The 27674-nt window shown below is 37.5% G+C and overlaps 2 protein-coding genes and 1 long non-coding RNA gene across 6 annotated transcripts; 2 read left to right on the plus strand and 1 right to left on the minus strand.

Moving 5' to 3' along the window:
* Window positions 1-78: 78 nt before the first annotated feature.
* Window positions 79-26233, minus strand: LOC113056847 (secreted frizzled-related protein 5). Its single transcript, XM_026223752.1, has 3 exons — window positions 25418-26233; window positions 5905-5982; window positions 79-917 (listed from the first exon to the last, which is right to left on the minus strand). Exons 1-3 carry the CDS (start codon window positions 25941-25943, stop codon window positions 589-591), a joined length of 933 nt encoding a protein of 310 aa, XP_026079537.1. The 5' UTR covers window positions 25944-26233; the 3' UTR covers window positions 79-588.
* Window positions 9364-21034, plus strand: LOC113056846 (uncharacterized). Of its 4 annotated transcripts, XM_026223749.1 has the most exons (7): window positions 9364-9808; window positions 10556-10597; window positions 13827-14029; window positions 14783-14869; window positions 15290-16285; window positions 16382-16550; window positions 20201-21034. In XM_026223749.1, exons 3-7 carry the CDS (start codon window positions 13831-13833, stop codon window positions 20328-20330), a joined length of 1581 nt encoding a protein of 526 aa, XP_026079534.1. In that variant the 5' UTR covers window positions 9364-9808; window positions 10556-10597; window positions 13827-13830; the 3' UTR covers window positions 20331-21034. The 4 variants fall into 4 exon arrangements, 2 of the variants coding, with proteins under 2 accessions (XP_026079534.1, XP_026079535.1); XR_003277756.1 differs by having other exon boundaries at window positions 10556-14029; XM_026223750.1 differs by having other exon boundaries at window positions 9364-10597; window positions 12041-14029.
* LOC113056849 (uncharacterized) lies at window positions 22067-24618 on the plus strand. The gene is made up of 2 exons (XR_003277757.1): window positions 22067-23207; window positions 23729-24618. It is a non-coding gene; the product is annotated as an uncharacterized LOC113056849 (long non-coding RNA).
* Window positions 26234-27674: the final 1441 nt, after the last annotated feature.

A 27674-nucleotide genomic window follows, 5' to 3' on the forward strand; every position in this document is an offset into this window, starting at 1 on the left:
AATCAGCTTTCTTACCTCCCACGATTCAAGCCACAACTGCAGTCGTGTCCCATCGTGGCGCTAATGATCACGACTGTATCTTCATAGTATATAATAAAAACGTTTTTATTCCTTATCTACAAAATAAAAGATACAAATAAAAACCAGTTGGCACTATGTTTGTTCCTTTTCATTCTTTTGATGGGATCTGGCCATTGAAATCAAATATGTGCTTATTAAACGACCGCACTCTTTAAAGCTCTTGTTCACAATTTTCTTTTTCTCACATCGATTGAAAGGGTGGTCAATGTCTTTCCAAAAAGTCTCATAGCTTGTGCTCTGAATGAGGGAACCAGGAAAGTATCACTAAAATATGCATAAGTCTCATAAGTGTACTGATTGCTGCATAAACAATAAATTGTATGTAGATACAGTTGCCAACAGAATGTAGCTGTACTTGATGATGAATTAAGTCCTAAGCAGTTTCCAAAAGCCATTTTTTGAGTAATGAAATACATCTGTACTAACTGTTGGAATTAGGCATGGGATACAGTCTCCGAAAGAGTTATTGGAAGACTCAGGGCCCGCTATAGACAGAAGAGTCATTGGTCACTGGAAGACCGTGTGATAGGTGGGACACTGATGAGACTTCATGTATTTAATGGCAAACTTGAGTTCCTTGCTCTTTTTGTCCCATTTGTGGATGGACATGAGCAGTAACTGTTGGTCCACTTTGCGGCCCATGATGAGGAAGTTGCTCCCGAGATTGTCCAGTTGCGAGCAGGGGCAGTTTGCTCCATTCTTGATGTATAGTGTGAGCTTCTTCAGGTCTTTCTTCCTCAGTATTCCCATCTTCAGAACCTTCTTCTTCTTTTGTGCTGCGATGAGCTTGCGGTCGCCTTTTTCCTTTTTCACCTCTTTAATCTTCATCTTGAGTGCTGTAGATAAAATATAGATAACTTTCAGTAATTTACAACATATTTGCATGTTCATGTTTCTCTCATGTCGGATAATGGTCACATGACAAGCAGGTAAATAAGCTCATTTAAAAATGAGAAGCTTTTCATAAATTCTCTTGTGAACCAGAGTTAGGGAAACATAAAATGAAATGTTTGCCATTATTCACTTGTGTCAGATTCTTCAAAAACTTCTGCTTTCGTGTTCCACAGAAAAACTAACAGCATTTGGGTTTGGAACAACATGAGGGTGAGTAAATGATGACAGAGTTTTCATTTATGAGGGGAACTATCCCTTTAAAAACATCAAGGAAAGACCAGAGAGACCTTTTGGGGAAAAGTCTGGGTTCTATTTGTCGCCATTTAACTTTATCCATTGGAAAGAATGGGAAATCTTCTCATGGGACCCTTGGTCACACTCCAGTTCTCCCATATATTTCTGCTGTCTCAGGCTACAAGACCCTTCACGAAGAGCACACAGGAAGAACCAAGGCTATCCAGAATGCTGGAATGGTTTACACCTCCCCGGAGGAGCATCATTTAAACATGGACAGCACTAATTGCTCTCACTCGGGAGAGGAAAGTAGAATGGAAAGTTCCAAAGACAGATGTGAAAAGTGAACACCCCTTCAGTAGCTGAGCACATAAGCTACCAAATTGTTTTTGTTGAATAATTTTTTCCTAATTTTCCTAATAATTCTTATTATTATTTGTTTTTAGTGATTGAAAAAAATCCCCCAAAACATCATGTTGGAAGCATATTCATTTTCTTTTCGAAAGTCTTATTTATCCCAATGTCCCATTTCAGATAATCACAATAATCTTTAGCACTATTACATGGCTGTGGCTTTTTAGTAGTAGTAGTAGTAGTATTCAATTGTTTTACAATTTCATGTGTAATTTTTCATTATTTTGACAACCTATCTGACTTTTATTTATAAAAAATGCGATCAAATTAATTAATTAAACATGATATGGAATAATTTTATAAATTAGAAACCATTTTAAAGAGGCAGATCTGATTCAATCAAAATATTAAAAAAAGTGAAAAATGTTCCATTTGACATCAAATATGAAAGTGATAAGTAAAAGCTGTAATTGATACTGTGGAACAGAACTCATGCTGCAAGCTTGTTAAAAGCACATTAATCAATGACAGCATTTGTTCTCAAACATCTAGAGAACTAGAAAGCATTATCAGGGTAAGCTTTGCTTTATGTGTACTATCATAAACATTCAAGCATCTCTGGAAGTGAACATTTAAATGGTCTCACTGATCACCGTTTTAGTTCATCTGCATGTGGATGTTTGTTACTGGCATAAATATTATTTTAAATCTTATGATATTTCTTACAGGGATTAAAAAATAAAAATATGAACTTGAATTTATTTATTTTTAAAACTGAAAACATTATATGACAAGATAAAGTAAAGATGGAGAAAGAAAGCCAGAAGAAAATGTGAGTTCATGATGTCACAATTCTAGGACCTTTTTAATGCATTTTGGTTGCTAGGGTGTTTTGGTGGTTGCTTAGTCAAATCAAAAGTGCCGCCAATTCTTCAGTAATTTTTTTGTACCTATAAAAAGGTCCCTCCTTCAGTGTAAGTCTAGAAGAAGTCTTGTTCAGAGGGTAGTAATGTTGCTGTCTCAGGCCACTCAAACAAACCAAAGGTCTGAAGTCTCCCAGAGCCACTGTTTATTTACACTTTTTGGAAAAATTTGAAAATTCAAATGAAATATCTGTAGCTCTTTATATAGCAGACATATTTAATGTATTTTAAAACATTTAACTGTAAAAAAAAAAAAGCACACATTATCTTTAAGTCACAACTGAGTACTTGCAAAACCACAGAATAACTGTAACTGGTAACTGTAGTTCAACTGGACATGGGGGTTTTCTCTCTGATTCAGGTGATCGCTCATGACCCATAATGCTTGTGGGGAGTGAGCACGCCTGGGCAATATCGTGGTGACAAGCCAAAACCACAAGAGCTGCTTTAAATTGTTGGCAGTAGGTCAGACAGCAGATGAAGGAAGGCAAGGAGGAAAAGTGTCACCTTGAGCATTTGCAGCCTTCTTTTCTAGACTTGAATAGACCAGCCCTAGACTTGAACGGGGCTTTGGGGTTGAGAGGTTATCAATAGAGACAGATGGAATAACATTTAGAGTTGAAAATATTCTGTATTGGCAGGTAACATCAATACAAACAATTTGCATTATTGTTTTGAATTATTAAACAATAATTACTACTCTATTTTGTAAATGAACTGTATCCAATTTTAGCCTAGCCTGCGAAAACGATTACAATTGTAGACCAACATTAACAATGAAGTAATTCTGGACCAGTTTAATAGCATTTATCATGTTAGAAATTATATATACTATATATACAATTAGCTAATTCGGGGTAATCCTCTAATTATGCTGGCTTTTTTTTTTTTTTATTCAAAGTCCTGTCAGTGCAGAGCTGTGATTAATCTTTAAAGAAACGAGTCTCTATTGCCGTGCTTTAGTCTAATTAGGTATTCTTTATATAATGTGATTAAAAATCATTCATCTTTAAGGTTAAAATCACCATTAAAGATAGGAAAACATGAGTTAAAACCCATGAGGTCATGTAGTCCCACCCCTTTAAATTATCTTGTAAAACTGGGCAAAATGGTTTTAGGTTTAAATATGTTTTGCCCACACTATGCTGCAAATGTGAAAGAGGCTTTTTAAAATTAAATTAAATTAAATTTAATTAATTAATGAAAAAAAAGAATAATATGTATATTTGGTTTGATTGAAGATTAGAGTTTGTCTTTTTTTTCTTTTTTTTAAATAATGATTTCAATAATGATTTTTTTTTCTTTTCAATTAAGATATCTTTTTTAGTGTTCCTGAAAAGAAAGAAAAGCAATAGACATTTGGAACAACATTTTATATATATATATATATATATATATATATATATATATATATATATATATATATATATATATATATGTATGTATATATATATATATATATATATATATATATATATATATATATATATATATATATATATATTTATTTATTTATTTTTATTTTAATAGTGGTATACTTTGTTTTGTCCTAACAGAAATAGATCACCAACCAATTCTGTCATTAGTTAGTCATTGTACTTAACAGTAATCAATGAAATTACTAAATAAAAATAATTTTGAAGAATTTTATTACAACATTACAACATTTTTTCACATTTTTAATTTGTTATTTGAAGTACTGAGAACTTTTCTGTGACATAAAACTGTCTTCACTAAAAAAGGAGGGTGACAAATCGCATATAATTAAAACTGAGCCATCTCAAAAACTTCTTTAGCCGGATATAAAATATATAAATCAGCTTCAGCTGTCTGAGCTAACCTTAAATTATTTGATAAGTGAAAACTGCTACACTGGCCTTAACAACAAGTAAGACTAATAGAGCATGCAATTAAGCTTACAATCATAATAAACTGAACAGCACTAGTCAACAAACCACACATCATTTGAACAGGTACCAGTAAAATGGCATGATATGGCGATCAGGGAAAGAAGTTAATAAAGCTTTAATATCCTGCCATGCATTATGCGTTCAGTATGTTGACTATTAGATCTTAAGAGGCAGTAATAGTGGAATTTTTTTAACATAAATCTTTTTGTGATACCTGCACTTCACTTTCTGAATTAAATGTATAAAATCTATAACATCGAACACTCAAGCTACTACTAACAATATTTTCTGGTGTCATCTGTCAGTTATTAAAGAAAACACACACATCCAAGAGCAATAGGCCTCACAGCCAAAGATAAGTCAGGCGTATGTGTGGCTCTACTGTGCTGTAATCCTCTGCTCTCTATAGGGAAGGATTTCAAATGACTTTTAACCTTGAAGCTCTTTTATTCAGTGCCAGAGACTCATTCTAGAGATTCACCTTAGACAGATCAATGGAACTCCTGTCAGAATGCATCACTTTAAATGAACCATAAAAAATCCACAACAGGAATCCTCTGATGCCAGTTAAAACTGGATGTCCATTCCGAACTCATGAATGTGTCCCATGCTTTGAAAACTGTTACAGTTTTTCTCAATTGTTAAAACATTATAACCAGGCTTTTGAACTAATATTTCAAAACCATAACGCCGTTTTTTAAAAAGCATACCCATCAGTTCAATGGATAGATACAAGTGCCAAAGTCAACTCATTCAGGTTTGAAAAATTGATCCAGAGAGATGTGAAGGAAGAGGTTGAGGACACCAGAGAGGAACAGGAGGAGGAGGAGGGAGTAGAGGAAGAAATGAAGGAAGACGAAGAGAAGGAGGTGAAGGAGGAGTACAGAGAGGAAGAGGAAAAAAAGAGGTTATCACACATCTTTCTGCCTGCATACTCTTCCTTTCTAGACCTTACATTTGTGTTCACCTCATCCAGGCCATGGAAGAAGTCTGCCTGGATATTTCAGTTGCAAAAAAGAGGCACCATTTCAGGCATCGTTTAAGCAACCGAGAAAAAACTAATAAAATGTTTTGTTTATATATATATATATATATATTACATAATATATACAGTGTGAAGTGGCTCTGCAATGCATTGCAATAAGATTACCATGCAATATGACATTATTATTATAAAAAAATAATAATACAATTATATATATGAATTTTTATTTTAAAGTTATCTTATTGTTTTGAATAATAATAATTACATATTATTGCACAGTAATGTTAAAGCAATGCATAGCAGAACCACCTAATATTGTATCTGTTTTTTCTCATGAGGTCATTTTTTTTTTTTATGTTCATCCTAAATATTAATGTGACCACTTTCCCATGCAAGCAAACCGCAGCCTTTCTCATCAGTTTTTTCATCACATATTTTTATATCATTACAAAGAGATTATTCCTCTAGAGACGAGTTATTGAAGTTGTCAAATATAATGTCTCAATAAAAGTTAATATCTTACCAAAATCACTGGCGCAGTAGTGCTCCATTATGGTGTCGGCTTTCAACTCGTTGTCACAGGGTGGACACACTTTTGAAACTACAGGGTAAAGAATGGGAAAGTTAGTGTCTAGAGCATTTAGCCAAAACATCTTGGTATTTGAAAGAGAGCTGCGATACTTTTTTGGGGGAAATCTGAAAAAATTGCATGCTTCATGTGGTAACATCATTCAAGTCAGAAAAATAATTTACCTGTAATATGACTAAATCAACCACATGTATTTTTGTCTAACTCGAGTCCAGCCTCATGCCACTTCTGCCATTATTTAAACTAATGTTGCCATGTCAGAGTGCTTGGGATGATTAAACGCATAAGAATGAGGTATAATTGAAAGATTATGAAAAGTTCATTGTTATTTTGTTTCTTTGTTGGTGCACTGAACTGTTATTTGAGGTGAGTAGCAATGATACATGAGTACAGTGAAAGATGTACTCAGAGATGCCTATATTCAGTTAACCAAAGGAGACACTAAAATGATGTGATATTGTAATTCTAACAGCTCTAGAAGGGGGGTTGGTTTGGTGCTGGACTCATGCGGGGGTAGCAGGCCAGTGCTAATAGAGCTTAATCCGCAGCGTTTGAAGCCATGAGAGGGAGAGGTTTGGCAGCTGCTAGTTTTATTTCCTTGCAGAGGAAGGGAAGTTATAAAACAAGATTAAGACTTCCAGTGGTTTATCACTGTGAAATCACATCCCTACAGATCTGAAGATGGTCACTAGTGTATGTATAACTACATATCACTGGACCTGAGAAAATATTTTTGGCCTCTCTTTAACACAGGATGTCTCAGGATGGTATAGAAACCTGAGTATTTCACACTCACCGCAGACGCACGAAGACGAATGCAGGGGTAAACTTTCAATAGGTCACTGTGAAAACATACTTCTCAGCAGTTTGACAGGGAAAATGTTCACTGGAACATGCAAACAGCTGTACGTGACCTAGTGTACGAGCGAATAGTTATTTGCTGATCTTATTTTTAACTGTAGACGTCACACATGGCAAGAGAAGCTACAGATGTTTATTGTGACACCTACCCCCAGTATCAGCTTTTTGTTTGGTTAACCTTTATATTACTGTATAACGCACTTACACACATACGCAATTTCACATTTATCAACAACAACAAAAAACAATACCATTTATATTTTTTTTTCTTGTTTTTCAGTGATAAACATAATTTATGTAAGAAACTAATTTGTGCATTTCCTTATACTCCACAGGCATATGGTTTTTCTTGCACAACTCTTACTTAATTGGCATAACAAGCATATAATGGCCAATATTTTTTTCCTTTATTAATAGAATTAAACTTGATAATATCTTCATCATTTTACTTTGCAGGAATGTTTTAATCGTTTAATAGATGTGTATTTTTACATTTCACACATAACGCATTACATTTTTTTGAAGTGACATTTCAAATAAATGTTCTTTTGAATGGTCCATTGTTTTCTATTCTGAAAAAATTAAAACACCAATTAATTATCATCAGTATATTATCAGGATTTCTGAAGAATCATGTGAAACTGGAGATTGGAGGTTTTAATTTAATTTAATGTTTAACATTTCACAATAATTCTGTTTTTCAATATTTTGGATCAAATGTATTTATCTACAAATATTTATTTGAACAGTATTTACCTCCTTCTCTTCTTTGACATTGGTTTTTGCTTTCTAAAGGATTTATTTATTCTTGTCAATTTTGTTAGCAAAGTACCATGCGTATTTTCCAGTTGCGAAAGCTTCCATGCTTTTTCATGCTTCCATGATTCCATCACATCATCGATCCGCTTAACTGAGTAATTAGGCAGGATGTGGCTTGTTAAGGTTTGGAAAAGTCATTCATTTGTTCAGCTAAAAATACAGAGAGCTCTATTCGATCGCTGTGTGGTGATTCTAACAGAACAAACCGTGACCAGATTGGCTGAAGCTTGAAACTCTCCACTGATATCACCCACACAATGATGTGTGTTAGATCTGATCTCTGAGAAGGCGAATATGATTTTGTCATTTACTCAGCACAGGTCCTCCCTTGAGTTCACAAAACAAAAGCATCTGGTAACAAGAACTTACATGGCTCGTCTCCAGACTCCCCCTTCCAGGTTAAAAACCAAGGGTCAGAGTTTATCACCCCAGCCTCGAGCACAGCCATAGAGGTAGATAATGAGGAGAGAGGTCAAAGTTCACCAGGCTTCAATGCACAGGTCGTGGGGAGTTGAACCCCTCTGTAAGTTTCTACAGTCAATTGGTCCCTGAGCAGACATTCCCATCCATTCAATATTCGGCGAGGTGACGTGTGCGGTGACTTGCACACACTGAGCATGTTGTGGAGGAAACTTTGTTTCATACTCGCAGGCTGTAGCAAACTGCATACTTATTTGCACTGCAGAGCGATTTATTCTGTTTTGTGGGGTGGCTTGCTGGCGGGACGCCCGGTGGAATTGGAGCCAAAGCATGTGTCAGGAGACTGAGTGAGGGTAATTCTGCAAGTGCAAGTGCCAATTCAGAGATAGAGCGAAATCAGAGCAATACTGTCTTTTGTTGTTGTTGTTGTAATCTATTCCCTAAATTTCCTGTTGAATTCCTTCTCATGTTCATTGAAACGTGTAAGGACTCAACAGAACTGCTTCTGAAAGGAAACTTTTTAATTAGCAAGAGTGCTTTAGTGACACACTTAAAAGCTCAGTCCTAAACCGGTTTCTGCAATGTAAAACCTGTTGTCAGGTACACTGTAAAAAAAAACTGTTAATTTACGGAATTTTACTGTTTTATTTTACAGTTTTTTCACGTAATTTTGAAATACAGTTTAAAATTGTAAAATTACAGAAAAAGACTGTAAATGTACATATCCCATGTAAAATGAAAAACATGTAAATGTGCATAATGGCCCAAAAATATTTTTTGATGATTTTTTCCACATAACACACCAAAATCAGTGTGCTATATATATTTGTATTTGTGTGTGTGACATTAATAATATAATTTCATATTTATTAGAAAATATATATAACAGCTGTACAAAGGTTCACTGAGCTTATCAGGAGGTACTGTATTTAGTACTATTTACTGTAATAAAGCATGTCTTAATGAAGACATTTCTTTATAAATAAACAGATCAGCACATTTATATGTAGCCGAAGGCCTATTTTTTATTTAATCTTTATAAAAAAATAAATAAAAAAAAGGACATTGCAACGCTGGATTGTCGCGTTTTTAACACAAACGAACCAAACTGTCCCTGTTGAAATGTAAATATACGTCTGTGGTGTGAGATGTTTCCAAATTGATTGCAAAAGTATGGATCCTGGCAAAAGGCAGTGCAGGCATGTCATCACACTCTCAAATTACGCCTTGAATTTCCATTATTTGTCTCAAGCCAACACAGGTTTTTCTTTTGTCAGCTTATTCTAAGCAGAGTCTCAATAACTCGTTAACCTAGGATTTGTCATCTTCTTAACGTGTTTTCATAGTTTATGAAACTTATAGTTATACAACTCATAGTTGTTGAAAACTTACTTCCCAAAGGAATCAATTCGATCAAAGAATCGTATTTCCATACTTCTGTCAACTGACTGAACACATCTTCTTCCGCTTGTCAAAGTAGTTCTGCTCAGTTTAGTGTTTTACGCATTTATTCTCACAGTATCGTTTCATAATGTGATATAATAATATAATAAGCTGATATTTAAATGTAAAATATATATATATATATTTTAAATATTCGAACTGAAGGAATTCCCGGCCTAGCGCAAGGATACATTCTCATCTAAGCACGCAGTGGGGCTGCTGCGCGCGCCAAAGGAATCACTCGACCTTCAGTTCACGCAACGGTCAATCTTCGATGTGAGGCGAAAATAAGCAGGTAAAGTTCATGTTTTATCATTTTTGTCATTATTATATGTTATTTTTACTATATCGGAGTTCTAGCATTTAGAATGTTTACCCTTTTGAATATTTAAACCAGCGTTTCAAACTTTGGCGCTTTGACCAGTGCCCTTAGTCATTTAAAATCTTCAAAAGTTTCAAATATAACGTTGGGTATTGTGTCGTTTTTTATTTTATTTTTTTATTATTATTCTTTTTTTGCTAGAATTTATCCGAATCTTACCACATACTTTTTGTAGTTGTAGGTTTTGTTAAGCTATATTGTCCCTGAGGGAAAACTGGATGGCTTTGAGGAAAATTAAGTCTTTAACTGTTAAGTTACGATTCATAATCGTAGGCGTCGTCTAAAAGCTCAAAATATTTTATTTTCCTAGGCGAGATTGGATGAAAATTCTGAATTCAAAATCAGATTCATGAGAACAAGCGCTTAAAGTGACTGAACTCCTCCGAGGGCGATATGAAGCGTTAGTAATGTTATGTTCTTAGGCACTTTTCCCTCTTCGAGCAGCTTCTGTTTTAAGACACTTTTAATCAACCTTCTATATTAAAGCACTGTTATTGAAGCTGATAGGGATTATTGATAGGGACTCGCTGATAGGAATTCACAGGTGACACAGACAGGGTTCAGAACTATAGATATAATACATTTGTCAATATTTTTCTTTGTATTTTTGTAGATTGGCTAAAATTTCATATATTTACATGCTTTTTTTTCTTCTTACAGATAACTTCTGTGAGCGGCTAAAATCAAGGTCAGCGTGAAAGGGTGAGAGTTGCACAGTGCAAAGATGTTGACAGATTACACTTGCAATAGTTGTGGTGTTTCTGTGAAAACTCTAAAAGGTTACGTACAACATCAAGGGCTACACAGAAATGAGGCACATTACCTATTAGCTTGTTGCATAGCAGGTTGCAAGTTACGGTTCAGAAATTACAATGCATTTAAAAGTCATGTTTACCGTCATCATCGGCAGTTATCTTCTGCATCACAGTGCGAGTCTCTTCAGGGGCCCTTTTCATGTCAATTTACTAACTGTCAGAAACAGTTGACTGACCTTTCAGATCTTTTGGGTCACCTGAAATTTCACATTTCAAAAAGAGAGGAGGTGCATTGTCCGTTCAAAAATTGTGATCGCTCATTTTCAGTGAAATCATCTTTCACGTCCCACCTATCTAGAAAGCACAAATACTCGACAGCTTTGAATGTCTCTGGTGCATACTGTCTTCCCTCATTTCCTAGTGGGTCTCAATTCTCTGTTGCTGAAAGCCACTTAGATGAAGTGGCAGATGATGATGGACCTGAGGAGGATATACTGGACACAGAACAAATGAAAAATTTATACATGAGAAATCTGTCCATGTTTTACATGAAGTTGCAGGCGAAGCAGCTGATCCCTTCCTCCACAGTACAGTTAATCGTAGAAGAGATCAATAAGCTCAGTGGATTGTGCCAGCAGTACACAAAGAATCAACTCAAAGCATCTCTTCAAGCAAAAACTAAACTCTCTGAGGCAGAAATTGAAGATGTTGTAAAAACTCTAGATGACATGGATGTTCATGGGTCATGCAGCTCTGCTTTTTCAACAGAGTACAAAAGAAAACAGTACTTTGAGGAAAATTTTTCCTATGTGCATCCAAAATGCATTTTTTTGGGGACTGATGAAAACAGAAAGGAGCGGCATGCACAGTATATTCCCATAAAAGACACATTAACAGCTCTACTGAAAGATCCTGCAGTGTGGGAAGAATGTTGTACATCTGAGAATGAGAGTACACCTCTTATTTTAAATGATGTGTGTGATGGATCGGTATTCAAATCCAATCCATTATTTTCTGAGCCAGGCATCACTTTAAAATTGATCCTTTATCAGGATGCATTCGAGTTAGTTAATCCCCTTGGATCTGCAAAAAAAAAGCACAAGATGCTTGGGGTGTACTTTACTCTAGCAAACTTTGATCCGTTTCATCGTTCCACCATTGACAACATGCAGCTTTTGCTGTTGTGCCGAGAAGCTGATTTCAAAAATTTTGGCCATGAAAAGGTGTTCTCTCCACTGATATCTGATCTTAGGGAGCTGGAAACAAATGGATTGACCATACATGGAAACAATGTAAAGGCAACAGTCTTTTGCATCACAGGCGATAATTTGGGTTCTCATAATATCGGTGGTTTCACAGAAAACTTTAGTACATCTAAATATTTCTGCAGATACTGTCATGTGACAAGAAGTGACCTGGACAATTTGGAGCACCATGCTCCGATCCGCAGAGTTCAAGACTACATTGACACTGTTGAAGAGCTGCGGAATGATGATGCACATGAAGTCAGAGGTTTGAAGTTTGACTCCATCTTTAATTCTCTGGCTTTTTTCCATGTTTGCCAGCCAGGCTTGCCACCCTGCATTGGCCATGATTTGTTTGAGGGTGTAGTGGCATCCGATCTTGCCATTTACATCAACTACCTTGTCAAGGTGAAGAAATTCTTCACATATTCAGAACTGAATCGTAGAATCAGGCAGTTTACTTACCAAGGATCTGACAGTAATTCTACACCCTCTGAAGTTTCTGAAAAGGGTGTAAAATTAGGTGGCCAGGCAACAGAAAACTGGTGTTTGCTGAGGCTTCTACCAATTATAATTGGTGAGAATATCGCAGATACAGAGGATCCAGTTTGGCAACTTGTTGTCCAGCTGAAAGAGGTAGTGGAGTTGATTTGTGCCCCCACAATATCAGAACCTCAGATTGCTTTCCTCAATGTTCAGATCCGTGACTATCTAGAGGAAAGGAAAGAAATGTTTCCTGCACACAAGCTGAAACCAAAACATCACTTCCTCACTCATTACCCTGCATTGATCCTGAAATTTGGCCCACTAGTGCGGTTGTGGACAATGCGGTTTGAAAGCAAACATTCCTACTTTAAAAGATGTGCACGAAGAACACAAAATTTCAAAAACGTATGTCAGACACTTGCCAGGAACCACCAGCTCCTGCAAGCATACCTTCATTCAGGCTCATTTTTTGCACCCTTATTGGAGGTCAAGAACTCCACTCCTTTCCATTTAGAACTGTACAGCAATGAAGTGCGCACTGCTGTAGGAACAGCCTTAGACAGGGAGCCGAATATTGTGGCATCTACAGAGTTGAAGTGGAAAGGGACTCTGTATAAAAAGGGGTTCTTTCTGTCTCTGAGCCAAGGTGAGGCGATTGAATTCGGTCAAATTGAGCTCATGTTGGTGAAGGAAGAGAAGCATGTGTACTTTCTTGTTACTCCTCATGATGTGTCCTACTTGCCAGAGTTTGGACTATATAAAGTGAAGGATGCAAGGCACAGCATGCAGTACTGGAAAGCAGAGCTCAAATTGGACTATTATCCATTGCCTGCATATAAGCTTTTGGGGTCAAAAGTAATTTCACTGAAACATAGCATTGTTGACACAGAGTAAAGATAATGTAAAGGTGAATATACACCAAGAGTGTCCAGTCTTATTCCAGGAGATCTACCTATCTGCATGGTTCAGATCCAACCCTGAGAGGTTTCTATTCATCCATTGGACTATAATTTTCCAGAAAGACATCAATAAAGTAATTGAGTAGACTACAGCGGTTTAGCCAAATTTATGAAGACATGTCAGTGTGCAAACTAAAGCAGTTTAGTGTTTGGGTTGGAGCTGAACATATTGATAGGTACATTTCTTGGAACAGGACAAGGCATCCCTGTTAGACGCGTCATCCACAGTGTTTTTTTTTTTTTTTTTTTTTTTTTTTTAAATAAATACTTCTACATTAATTGAGCTTCTTAAGAGTTTTGACCATCACAGCACAATACCTCATGTGAAGCTGCATTAAACATGCCTTCATATAAACAATGGTTATAAGAGTCCCTAAGAGTTGACAAGAAACAAAATTTATCTTTAGCTAGATGTGACTATATGGGTTAGAGTAAAGCAGCTTTTTCTATTTGCACTTGACTAGTTGTTTGTCTTGTCTCTCTTTAGTGTCATGGATGGAGAGAATGCTCTTGCCTCTTTAATTAAATCAGCTCTACCAAAAATGAGCAAACTTGAACAGTTACTGGAAGCACTGAATGAATTAGGAGTGCAGAACTGTGAGGACATGAACTATATCCAGGAGAGTGACCTTCTCCATATCCTGAGGCCAGTGGAAGCAAGGAAACTCTTGTCATGCTTCAAATCAGCAAGTATGTGTTTGAGGTTGTATATAACATAATTATCATATGAAAGAATTTGTTCAACACAAAATTTAAAGGGAAAATTGTCATTATCTACTTACCATAAAATTGTTGCAAACCTGTATAAAGTTATTTGTTCTACTGAGCATAAAGGAAGATATATGAAAGAATCAAACTGAAAAAATACTACTGAAGCCAATAGTTTTTTGTTTATAAATATTTTCCCAAATATCTTAATTTATTCAAACATATATTGAAACAACATTAGGGTGAGTAAAGGATACCATAACTTCCATTTTCGGTACTATCCTTTTAAATTCTTTCTTTTATTACTCACCCTTTTTAATTTCAAACCCTTAAGACTTTCATTTATTTTCAAAACACAAATGGAGATATTGTTAAATAAGTCTGGGAGCTTTTTATCCCTCCATTGCCCTCCAAAGTAATCCTTAGGTTCCAATGGTTAAACAAATCCACTGAAGTCACATAAATTGATTTAATTATGGTATGTCTGTACCTCCTTTCTAGACTTTGTAAGTGCTTTCAATTTAGAAACAAAAAAACTCATATTAAATTAAAAAGATCTTTCATTGTGGATGGGTTAGCATTTAAATACAGAATTTATTTTTTGTTTTACCCAATCTATTAAGAAAATAAGCATATTAAGAAAATATTCTACATGTACATCATTATACTGGATTTGTATTACTCTTATCAAAATGTATTACACACCATAAGTCTAATGCTATGTTTTTTATTAAGGTCAAAGTGATGTGACTGGTAGCTTTTCAAGCAACCAACTGTCCTCGAATAAAGCCTGTGAAAGTCCTGATCAAACCTCCTTTTCTGGTGCGTATATTGTGCACTAAATGTATTAAATGGACATTTAGCTCTATTTTAGACCTAGTCCTAGTATTTCAAGAAATTTTGATACATTTTTTGAGAACATATTTACTGCAACATTTTAATATAAACAATTCTAGGGTAAACATTACATTCATCACACCTTAGTTTACTTGTTGGGTGTTTTTCAATGATATACCCAAACTTAGATAATGTTCACACACTGTTGTTCAAGTAATAATTTAGCAGTAGACCAATATAAAAATGTATTTAAATATTTGAGGGTTCTACCAGCTCAGACATTTCATAGTGTATTGTAAGTAATTTTAACATTAATACATTTAGGAAAAAATAGATAACTTTAGAGTGCATGTTGCATCATTTCATAACAGCCCATGTTATTTGTGAACTTCTGAAACTCTGTAGGTACCTACAGCTCAGCAACTTCAAGCTCAGTGTCAACATCTAGTTTAAGTGTGAGTGGTACACCTCAACTGCCTGATAGCTGGCATTATCATTTTCAAATTCCCTGGAAGAAGTTCCCATCTGAGATCTTTAGAAAACTGGAAGCAGGGAAGCGGCCAAGAAAAAATGAAAGACTGGAAATCATAAGACTGGTAGTGAGTGAAATATTAACAGTTTGTCCAACACCTGTTAAAAAACACATCACTGAGATTGCACGGAAGATGGCCATGGCTTATCCTGAAGCATTCAAAGATATTATTGAAGGGGAAGTTGTTGGAAGTGGGTATGATTCAGTCATCAAACAGCTGATTAACAGACTGGACAATGTGAGGAGAGGAAAGACATCACTTTCTTTAAAGAGACAAGCAGCTGGCAACAGTGAAGAAGATACTTTGAGTAGAAAGAAGAGACTAGATAGCTACGGGTGTAAAAACTGGCAACCAGTGCAGCTACCAGCTAATGAAACGCCTGACACCCAGATATCTGTAAAGCAGGAAATGAAGAAAATGAAAAAAGAACAGTTCCATGATGCCAAAATTGTTGAGAATATGATGAGGGCCACCTTCTTTACTCAGCGAAAAGACATCATAAATGGGGTTGAAACCTCTGATCTGTTGCACGAATGGCCATATTTGTTTGAAACATCTGGCATGATGACTCACTTTAAAGAGCTAACTGCGATAGACTTTGAAGACAAAACTATAGCAAGTAAGTGTGCCAGAGTTGTTTCATACTTCAGATGTACTGACAAGACAGCAAAGATGCAGACCATCTTCAGGGAAATGGAAAAATCAAGCAAGAACGTGGATGATATCAACGCTGCTGGATTTCTTCAGCTACTTCTCAAGTACTTCAGCGAGAGAGAGGACCAGATGTTCCATAAAGTGGATCAAACAACCTTGCCATCTGAAGTAGACTGTGCCAAACTTCCGAGTACACCCTGCATAATTGTGTGTGGTATGTTTGAATATTTTTAAAGAAAAACTATTTAATATTTGCAGTAAGTTTATCACAGTGTTACTGATCTCTTCTTTTTCTTATGCATAACAACAGGAAGTTCACCTTTGACCGCAGAGAACTTCATGTTTTCTGTTGACCAAGTCGTCGTTAACGGCCACATCACCATCTTCTGTGATGCTCTGAAGTTGATGTTTGCTTCATATTACTGTTTGAACATTTCATACCCAGTAGACCAAGGAGGAACGCTAGAGTTTGTGCAAAGGTAAAAACACACACTCATACAATCACACTCACACTTGTGTCCTTACACACACACTCACACAAACACTTTTTTCAACACGCACTGACTCACACATTCTTACATACACACACACACAGTCACATATGCATCCTCACACTCTCACACACACACACACACATCCTTACACTCACACACTATCACATACACATTCTCTCACATGCATTCTCACACACTCGCATACAGTCACACATGCATCCTCACACCCTCACATATACACACTGTCACACACATCCTCACACTCTCACATACACACTCACACAGGCATCTTCACACTCACTCTCAGATACATACACACACTCTCTCACACACATCCTCACACTCACACACACTCTCTCACACAGGCATCCTCACACTCTCACACACATCCTCACGCATCCTCACACTCACATACACACACTCTCTCAAACGTATCCTCACACTCACACACTCTCACATACACACTCACACAGGCACACTTACACACTCTCACATACACACTCACACAGGCACACTCACACACTCTCAAACGCATCCTCACACTCACTCTCAGATACACACACATCCTCACACTCACATACACACACTCTCTCAAACGCATCCTCATAGACACACAGGCATCCTCACACTCTCACATACACACACTCACACAGGCATCCTCACACTCACACACTCTCACATATACACACTCACACAGGCATCCTCACACTCACTCTCAGATACATACACACACACTCTCACACACATCCTCAGACTCACATACACACACTCTCAAACGCAAACTCACACTCGCACACTCTCACATATACACACTCACACAGGCATCCTCACACTCACACACACACACACAGGCATCCTCACACTCACATACACACACTCTCAAATGCATCCTCACACTCACACACTCTCACATACACACACTCACACAGGCATCCTCACACTCACTCTCAGATACATACACACACACTCTCTCACACACATCCTCACACTCACACACACACACTCTCTCAAACGCATCCTCACACTCACACACTCTCACATATACACACTCACACAGGCATCCTCACACTCTCATATACACACACTCACACAGGCATCCTCACACTCTCACATACACACACTCACACAGGCATCCTCACACTCACACACTCTCACATATACACACTCACACAGGCATCCTCACACTCACTCTCAGATACATACACACACACTCTCTCACACACATCCTCACACTCACATACACACACTCTCAAACGCAAACTCACACTCGCACACTCTCACATATACACACTCACACAGGCATCCTCACACTCACACACACACACACACAGGCATCCTCACACTCACATACACACACTCTTAAACGCAAACTCACACTCGCACACTCTCACATATACACACTCACACAGGCATCCTCACACTCACTCTCAGATACACACACACTCTCACACACATCCTCACACTCACATACACACACTCTCAAATGCATCCTCACACTCACACACTCTCACATACACACACTCACACAGGCATCCTCACACTCACTCTCAGATACATACACACACACTCTCTCACACACATCCTCACACTCACACACACACTCTCTCAAACGCATCCTCACACTCACTCTCAGATACATACACACTCTCACACACATCCTCACACTCACATACACACACTCTGTCAAACGCATCCTCACACTCACACACTCTCACATATACACACTCACACAGGCATCCTCACACTCACTTTCAGATACATACACACACACACTCTTACACACATCCTCACACTCACATACACACACTCTCAAACGCAAACTCACACTCGCACACTCTCACATATACACACTCACACAGGCATCCTCACACTCACACACACACACGCATCCTCACACTCACATACACACACTCTTAAACGCAAACTCACACTCGCACACTCTCACATATACACACTCACACAGGCATCCTCACACTCACTCTCAGATACACACACACTCTCACACACATCCTCACACTCACATACACACACTCTGTCAAACGCATCCTCACACTCACACACTCACATATACACACTCACACAGGCATCCTCACACTCACTCTCAGATACATACACACACACTCTCTCAAACGCATCCTCACACTCACTCTCAGATACATACACACTCTCACACACATCCTCACACTCACACTCTCACATATACACACTCACACAGGCATCCTCACACTCACTCTCAGATACACACACACTCTCACACACATCCTCACACTCACACTCTCACATATACACACTCACACAGGCATCCTCACACTCACTCTCAGATACACACACACTCTCACACACATCCTCACACTCACATACACACACTCTGTCAAACGCATCCTCACACTCACACACTCTCACATACACACACTCACACAGGCATCCTCACACTCACTCTCAGATACATACACACACACTCTCTCACACACATCCTCACACACACACACTCTCTCAAACGCATCCTCACACTCACTCTCAGATACACACACACTCTCACACACATTTTCACACTCACACACACACACTCTCTCAAACGCATCCTCACACTCACTCTCAGATACATACACACTCTCACACACATCCTCACACTCACACTCTCACATATACACACTCACACAGGCATCTTCACACTCACACACTCTCACATATACACACTCACACAGGCATCCTCACACTCACTTTCAGATACATACACACACACACTCTCACACACATCCTCACACTCACATACACACTCTCTCAAACGCAAACTCACACTTGCACACTCACATACACGCACTCTCACATGCATACTCTGTCACACACATGCACTCACATACACAAGTACACACACACACATCATCACACTAGCACACTCTCACATGCAGTCAAACACACACACACACACACACACTTTCACATATACTAAGTGATTATGAATGTGATATTGCATAGCTTGTCAGTGAACATAATGCATCCTTACACTCGCACTCTCACATACACATTCTCATACACACATCCTCACACTCACACATGCATCCGCACACTCAAACACTTTCACATACACTCTCAAAAACGCATCCTCATACTCTCACAAGCATACTCTCTCACACAAACACACACACTTAGACATTTTCACATACACTCCCACAAATGCATCATCACCCTCGCACACTCACACACATCCTCATGCATACATTGTCACACATGCATCTAGGGCTGCATGATTAATTGCATGCATTTGTAATGCCTGTCTCATTAGTAAAGCCGGTCCTGTGATTAGTAGTACATATCCATCACTTGTTTTCAAATGGAGAATGATCAAGTTCATAATCGAAATGCGATTCATCTGCAGATGCATCTGACAATTGCATGCGATTAATTGTAAAGCCCTAAATGCATCCTCACTCACATCGCCACACAACACACTCTCTTACATAGTCATAACACTCTCAGTCTGCCTCACACACAACCTCTCACGTCTTTATAGCAAAAATCCACCACAAGCAGGCCCTTGGCAAGTTCTTATTATTGTACTTTTATTTTTAAGATATTCACAGCATATGTTACAGTCCATGTTATATTACTAAGTAATTTTTTTTTCCATTCAACAGATGCCTTTTTAAGATGAACCCCGAGAAGGGATCAAAAGTGGAGAAGACAACATCAAGAAAGCAATCAGCAGTCAGTCCAAAGGTTCTTTCACTGATTAGCAAAATTGCAGACTATGAATGGATGGATTAAAAACTTTAAGTGTCAGATCTTCCATTGACTTAAAATACTGATAATTTTCTTTTTTGGTTGAATTATTTGTTGCTGTCTGTACACACACACACACACACACACACACTCATATGACAGCACATGGTTGAGATCCCTGATGTTAAGATGCCGTTCGTCTGGGAGTCGTCTCTTTCTGTTCTGTGTAGAACGGATGCTTCCTGAACTCTACAGCTACACATACACATCTGACTGATGTTATTAGTGCACTGAGGATCAGTCTGAGGATTGAGTTGTGAGCGTCAGAGTGTTACTTTACTATCATCTCTACACTATTAGAGCATATATCTGTTGTCGAGGTGAATAATTTCTTCACAGGTGGTTCAGTTAAATTAAAGGACAATTTTAGTATAAATTGTTGTGTTTACCAAAATTGTTTTTACTGTGTGCTGTTGCATTTATGATTTTTTTTAAATATTTTTATTCTGTTTTGGCCATGAACAAAATGAATTGTAATATTGTTGAAGTTATGATTATTGGAAAATCATTGAACTTGTGCTATAATCTTTATACTTGTATATTGTTGCAGTCTTGAATATAGAATATTAAGAGTAAATTGCAGTTTTGAACAAAATGTATTGGTATGTTCTTGCAGATAGGGCAATAAATTATTAAAACACTATCTTGCACCTATGTCTGATTATTTAAATTAAAGCAGTGTTAAATAATTTTGATTAAAAAAATAACTTCATGATAATTTAATGGTTTCCACAAAATTCATGTAAAACATCTTATTGAACATTAAAAGTGAAGAAAATACAGAAAATCTCATGTAAAATTACAGCAAAAAACTGTATTTTTGAATTACGGAAAATTACTGTTATGTAATGTGCCTGTTATTTTACGGTATTTTTCCGGCACCCCAGCTGCCGGAATTTTACCGTTTTTTTACGGGATTTTTTTTTACAGTGTAACCTAAAAACTGTTTTTATTCAAGTTTACTGACCAGAAAAGTTGAAACTAAAGGTTATATATCCTACTGAACTGATTTGGTTGATTCAGTCAACAGAATGGCATTTATTCATTGTTTATTTATTTAGATTATTTTTTTATTTATTTAGTGATTTAATTCAAATCTATATTAACTAAAAGGCTGAACTGTGTTTTCACAACAAGGGTATTTTTTCATAAAGTATTGATCAAAAAATGGTTTGATACAAAAAAAAAAAAAAAAGAAAAAAAGCTTGTAATTGGTGATTGAAAGGGATAGTTCACCCAAAACTGAAAATTCTGTCATTAATTACTCACCATCATGTTGTTCCGAACCCGTAAGTTATTGGGAATAGTGTGCTATGTTGTCCATGCATTAAAGGGTTAGTTCACCCAAAAATAAATAACCTAAAAAAAGGTTAATCTAAAAAAAGACCTTCATTCATCTTTGGAACACAAATTACCATATTTTCCGGACTATAAGTCACACTTTTCTTCATAGTTTGGCTGGTCCTGCGACTTATTTATAAAAATTAATTTGAAATGAACCAAGAGAAATTAACTAAGAGACATGAACCAAGAGAAAACATTACCGTCTACAGCCGCGAGAGGGCATTCTATGCTGCTCAGTGCTCCTGTAGTCTACACTGAAGACACAGAGCGCCCTCTCGCGGCTGTAGACAGCAATGTATTCTCTTGGTTCTTGGTTATAAATAAATGCAACTTATAGTCCAGTGTGACTTATATATGTGTTTTTCCTCATCATGACATATTTTTGGACTGATGCGACTTATACTCAGGTGCGACTTATAGTCCGAAAAATACGGTAATATATTTTAGATGAAATTCGAGAGTTCCCAGACCCTGCATTGACAACAATACAACTGAAATGTTCCAAGGTCCAGAAACTTAGCAAGGACATTGGTAAATGCGTGTGCGTTTTTTTACATATAGCAGAAGAACAGTGGCAGCTCACCACTGCAGACGGAATGAGGAGGAGAAGATTTGTTAAATCAAGTCATTATTTTTGTTTTCTTTGCGCACAAAAAGTATTCTCGTAGCTTTGTGAAATTACGGTTGAAACCCTGATTTCACATGGACTATTTTACAGATTACAGATACTTGCTATATTTCTGGACCTGTGAACATTTCATTTGCATTGCTGTCTATGTAATGTCTGGGGCTCTCGAATTTTGTCAAAAATATCTTTATTTGTGTTCCAGAGATGAACTAAGGTCTTTTTTTAGGTCATTTTTTTGGGTAAACTAACCCTTTAATGCATGGACAACATGCCCCACTATGTTGTTGAAAACAATTGTTTTTTTTTTTCTGGCCAATAATGTTGGAGATGCAAGTCATATTTTTTTTTTTTTTTTTTGTAAAGTAAAAGTTTACTTTATAATATACTGACTAAATTTTTTTCTGGAGTAAATATTAATTGTGACAACCCCAGTGGTCTTCCTTATTACTGAAAAGATCTCGACTAAAACCTTAAGTGATGAAATCCGTCACTTACTACTTCTCACAGTTTGTCATGTTGGATATACGAGTCCATTGCAAGTCCTCACAGTTTCCTCAGAGAGACTTCCTACATGTGTTTCAGTGTCCGAAAAATTTCTGCATCGCTGACTGTCTGTATCACAGTTTATGAGGGAAATGTTCTGTTTAAACTATGCACAGGTCATAATTTTATGGCTCATCTGGGCCCTTGAAGTTATGAGCAGCAACACTTTGGACATAAAACATTAATCAGGATGAAAAACTGCTGTGATTTATCTCTGTTTAAATGTGCAGTGAGCAGAGACAGATACAGGTTTACATGTCTCTTTGAGTCACCCCTCAGGCAGCAGCGCCTCTGCATTCATCAGAATACTGCAAACAATGGAATACACATTCTCTCTATCTGAGACGGTAAGTTTGTTTTATCTTGCAGTTATTATCACATATAGACAAATTAATTGTCTAGTCCTTCTCTTATAATAAAATGTAATCCTTTTTGTAACATGTATACTTTCTAACCCACCGATGTCATCAAGCAGAGCTGCAAAAAATAATGATTTTCAAACATGTTTCCACAGACTAACAAATAGCCCCGCCCCAAACTCACACCATTGGTTAAAACAAATGTCACTGCTATTAGTTGTCTCTGCATTTAAAACTACGATAGTAGATTATTATAAAATAAAAAAAAATACATTTTCATAAATACTGACACATTTCAGTTTTTATCTTGCAGAATTTAAGCATGAAATATGTCACGTTTTATAATTAATGTTAAAATATTATATATTTTCAGAGGAGCCAGTAGGGTTGTTTTTGACTATTTCTGCTAAGAAAAAGTCTGCTATTTGTAGAACGAACAATATTGTTTAAAAAAGGCTTTTTGCTGCTCTGTCCAATGTGATTTACTGGAATGTATCATTTACTGTCAGTCTCCAGAAACAGCCCTGATGCATGTCTGTGGCTCTGGCTGTGAACGGACCCCTTCCCAGGATTTCACCTCAAACCACAAGGGAAAAAACAGCTCTTCATGTCCCTGGTCCACCGCTCATGTGTGCAGGAGCTGACGGCTGCAGGCCAGAGTGACTGGCCGTGTCAAGCGAGAGTTTGTGCTGTCATGTTACCTCGAGAGTCCTGTTTCACGTCGATGTGCACTCTCACCAGAAACACATCGCTGGAAACACTTGGCCCCGAGCTACTTTCCCATCCAGCTGCGATGTTGAAAGCACATTTGACTTCTGCTAGATTTCAAGCTTTCAGTATCATGTCATTTCAGAATGGCTATGGTTTGTAATTGATATTGTCTCAAAGGTCCCACTCTTTCTGTACTTGCTCTTGAGTATGCTGCAATTGTAAGGCGCTTATTTGAGCTACTTAACTTGGAAGTATGAAAACAGTGTTGTGGAGTCACATTTTTCAAAAGCCACTTTTTTTCTTCTTTAAGAACATTGTAATCCATCAAATCTTGGTTGTGAAAAGAGAAACTGTGTGCATGTTTACACTCACATTGACTTGGAGGCATACCAGACTTATGTTGTTCTTATATAAAGCTAATCAAACTAACCAAAATCCTTTATTTTACTTCTAATAAATTTACGTTTAAAATAATTTTACCTTTTGGTTATCTGTTCTGTGTAATGTTTTTTTGAATAAAGTTTCATTAGATGCCGTTTGGCAATAGTCCAGCTGTTATAATAGTTTTTATTTATATTTAATTCAAAAGGAAAGCTGCACTTTACAGTAAATGTGATTCATTGTGTATTCAGCTTGCAGTATGATGCATTCATATTTTTTCTCATTGCTTTAGGGATGTGTCATTTGTGCATCACTTGTTGCACAAATGACACATCCCTATACAAAACAATAAAAATAAATTATGAACACTTTGTATTAAAATGTAAAAATTGTTAAAAAAATAAACACATTTTTTAAGATGCTTTTTTTTATAGCATATTGTGCTATTAATATGGCTCAACGCCATCCACAAACTTCCCTTGAGCACTAACTACTCTTGTCCTTCCTCTGTCTGTTACAAAAGTCCTTCTCATCTCAGTGAGACAAAGTAGTGTAAAACCTTTCAGACTAATTAGTGATCCAAAAGGTTCGGCTGCCTGGCTAATTGGAAACCTAAATGCATGATTAAATAAAGAGAGAGAGGCAGGGCGCAGCAGGAACGCTCCTCTCCACATTCCACACAAGATGTTTGCTTTAGATAGTGAAAGTTTTTTTTGTCCTCATGAGAGCTTTCCTTAATTTTACTTTCTCATGAGCCTTAGGCTTAATAAAGCAAGTGGAAATCCACCAATGGGCCCTATTGTATAGATTTATGGAGACTTAATGATTATCATTTTTTCACTTTTTAAACAAAAAGGCAAGACTGAAGCAATGTTTTTTATAGAGCATGAAAAATATAATTAAGAAATATATAATTAAGAAACTTAAGATATTTATGTTTTATTAAAAACACGGGTACATTTGGTTTTGGATCTGTGTATTGCTGTTAAAAAATAATAATTTGTCCCAGATTTCATTAAATGTCCCCTGTGTAAATTCATTTCTGCTTTTCTTTGAATGAATCAATAACATTTGAATCTATAATACAATGTTCTTATAGGTCCTACCTGGAGTCTGAGTGGCGTGACCCGCAGAGAACTGCATGGGAATGCACAGATCATTGTCGATGGGAAACTTCTCGCACTGCAGCATCTCTGGCCAGGGAAAGCCGTAGGTCTCCATGACCGGAGCGCAGCTGTCCCGCACCGCCTCACACAGAGACCGGCAGGGGTAGATGGGCCGGTCCAGGCACACTGGAGCAAAAAGAGAGCAGAGGAACACCTGCGTGTCAGCGTGGCATCGCTTTGCCAGAAGGGGCACCCAGCTGCCCGCCTGCTGCTTGACCTCAGGCATGGTCTCATGGTCCAGTAGGTTTGGCAGGCGCATCTTTTTGTAGCCCACGTTGTAGCAGAGCCGCAGGTCGGCTGGAATATCCACACACTGTGGCTGCTTGGCATAGAAGCGGCCGTTGTGGAAATTGTCCGATTGCCAGCTGTAGTAGTCGTACTCCTCTGCCGAAGCGGCTGAGGTGAGCAAAACCAGCGCTAGGGTCACAGCCTGGGTCAGAGACACCTGCCTCTTCTGCTCTGCCATGCTTATAAAGTCCTGGTGTAATTCAGAAGAGGAACTGGGGGAGGTGGTTCAAAAAGATGAATTTTAATCCTCGTTTGTTGTTGTTGTGTTTGAAAAGAAAAATGATAAAATTGCTGGATTTTCCCTGTTTCCTTCTGGTTGTCCTGCAGTTTAATGCACTTAAACTCCTGGTAGCAGGCAGTAGTGGCAGATCTCAGAGCTCAGCTCTTCTCTAGCTTGACTCAAGTGCACCTAGTGTATAAAAGCCAGTGGACTCAGGGCCCTATGAGCTGACAACCCTTGAGTAAATCTTGCCCACCCACCTCCCACTGGTTTCCCCTGTCCACTCTAAGCCCCGCCCCCTTCTCAGCCTCAGCCAACTGCTGCGCAGTGGGCGGCACCCCTGCAGCCCACCCCCCTCGCAGACACTTCTACAGGCAGACCATGCGCTGTCCTGCAGCACAATGCATGTGTGGAGTGCGCTGGGCTCATTCAGTTTCTCTTAAGAGAAGAGAACACACACACATTTTCCACACACATCTTCTGCGGCCTTTCACATTCCACTTTATTAGGAAATAATCAGAAGGCGGAAAAAAGATTCATCTACAGGTGGTCAGGGTTTTTGGGCTGTGCTGTTTGAGATATGCTAATGCTGCCGCTGGATGTGAATAGAAAGCGGCTTTCTCTCTGTCTCCTTCTATCATTCGCTGTCACACCGTGGGGCCCAAAATTCAACCCACAGCCACCCAGCAGCAGGGGGCCGTACTGCCATATTACAGCCGCCCAAATTGAGCAGACTTGCAGATAGATCTTTATCTATTAGCTCAGGTTTTATACACTTTACTGAATGTGCATTTCAGTTGACTTTCCTTTTTGTATTGTCTCTGTTGGAAAAAACAGATCGATACTGTAGGTCTTTTCTTTAGACCTTAGTACAGTGGAGAGTACAGTAGAGCGAAAAAGGAAAAAGGCCAGAAATAGTTCATCAGATGGGCGGCATACAAATGACACAGCAAACGGTGGTTACAGTAAATCTAGAAAGCTAACAAAATGTGGTTAGCAGGCTCTTTGAATGTTTACTTCTTGGAGTTTTACAAGCTGGCAGAGAGTGTCAGACCATTGCATAAGTGTTTTATATGTGACAGTAAATGCTGCAAAAAATACAGAAATACTTATTATTGTAGAAAGTCTGTTGAAATTTTGTCTGATAGACTTCCATAGCTGGTCCTTTACGAAGTTCATAAAATGTTTCATCCAGGACTGATCTCTCTGGGACTGAACTATAATCACTCACTCTCTAGAAATGGAAACTCGTTCTGTCCTGTTGTGTGTTGCCCAGATTGTGTCAAAGACTGAAAGAGGCACAATTTTATGCTCTTTAGAAATCAGTAATCACCGCAGCGGATATAAATGAGATTATAGTGATGATGAGGAATGTTTTTGGGACAAATATTCCTATGGTATTTTGTGACAATGAGGAATTTTCAGAAATCAGTGTATAAATCGGATACCAAGAAATCCCCAAAAAGTCAACTTTGTGCGGTTTATGAATTGATAGGAATAATACTTTGTGGCATTTGATACACAGAGACATAATAAATAAAAAACAATGTATCATTCACTCTTACTTCACCAAGACAAGGTCACAGGTGTTTTTGTTTTAAATTTTTGGCATTCCTGCATGCAATCATTCATTCCTTTTTTATTAAATATCCAATATTGATTTATTTAATGAATTAGTATATCATCTAA

The sequence above is a fragment of the Carassius auratus genome, chromosome 38 (genome assembly GCF_003368295.1).
Source record: "Carassius auratus strain Wakin chromosome 38, ASM336829v1, whole genome shotgun sequence".
In the NCBI taxonomy this organism is placed as follows: domain Eukaryota; kingdom Metazoa; phylum Chordata; class Actinopteri; order Cypriniformes; family Cyprinidae; genus Carassius; species Carassius auratus.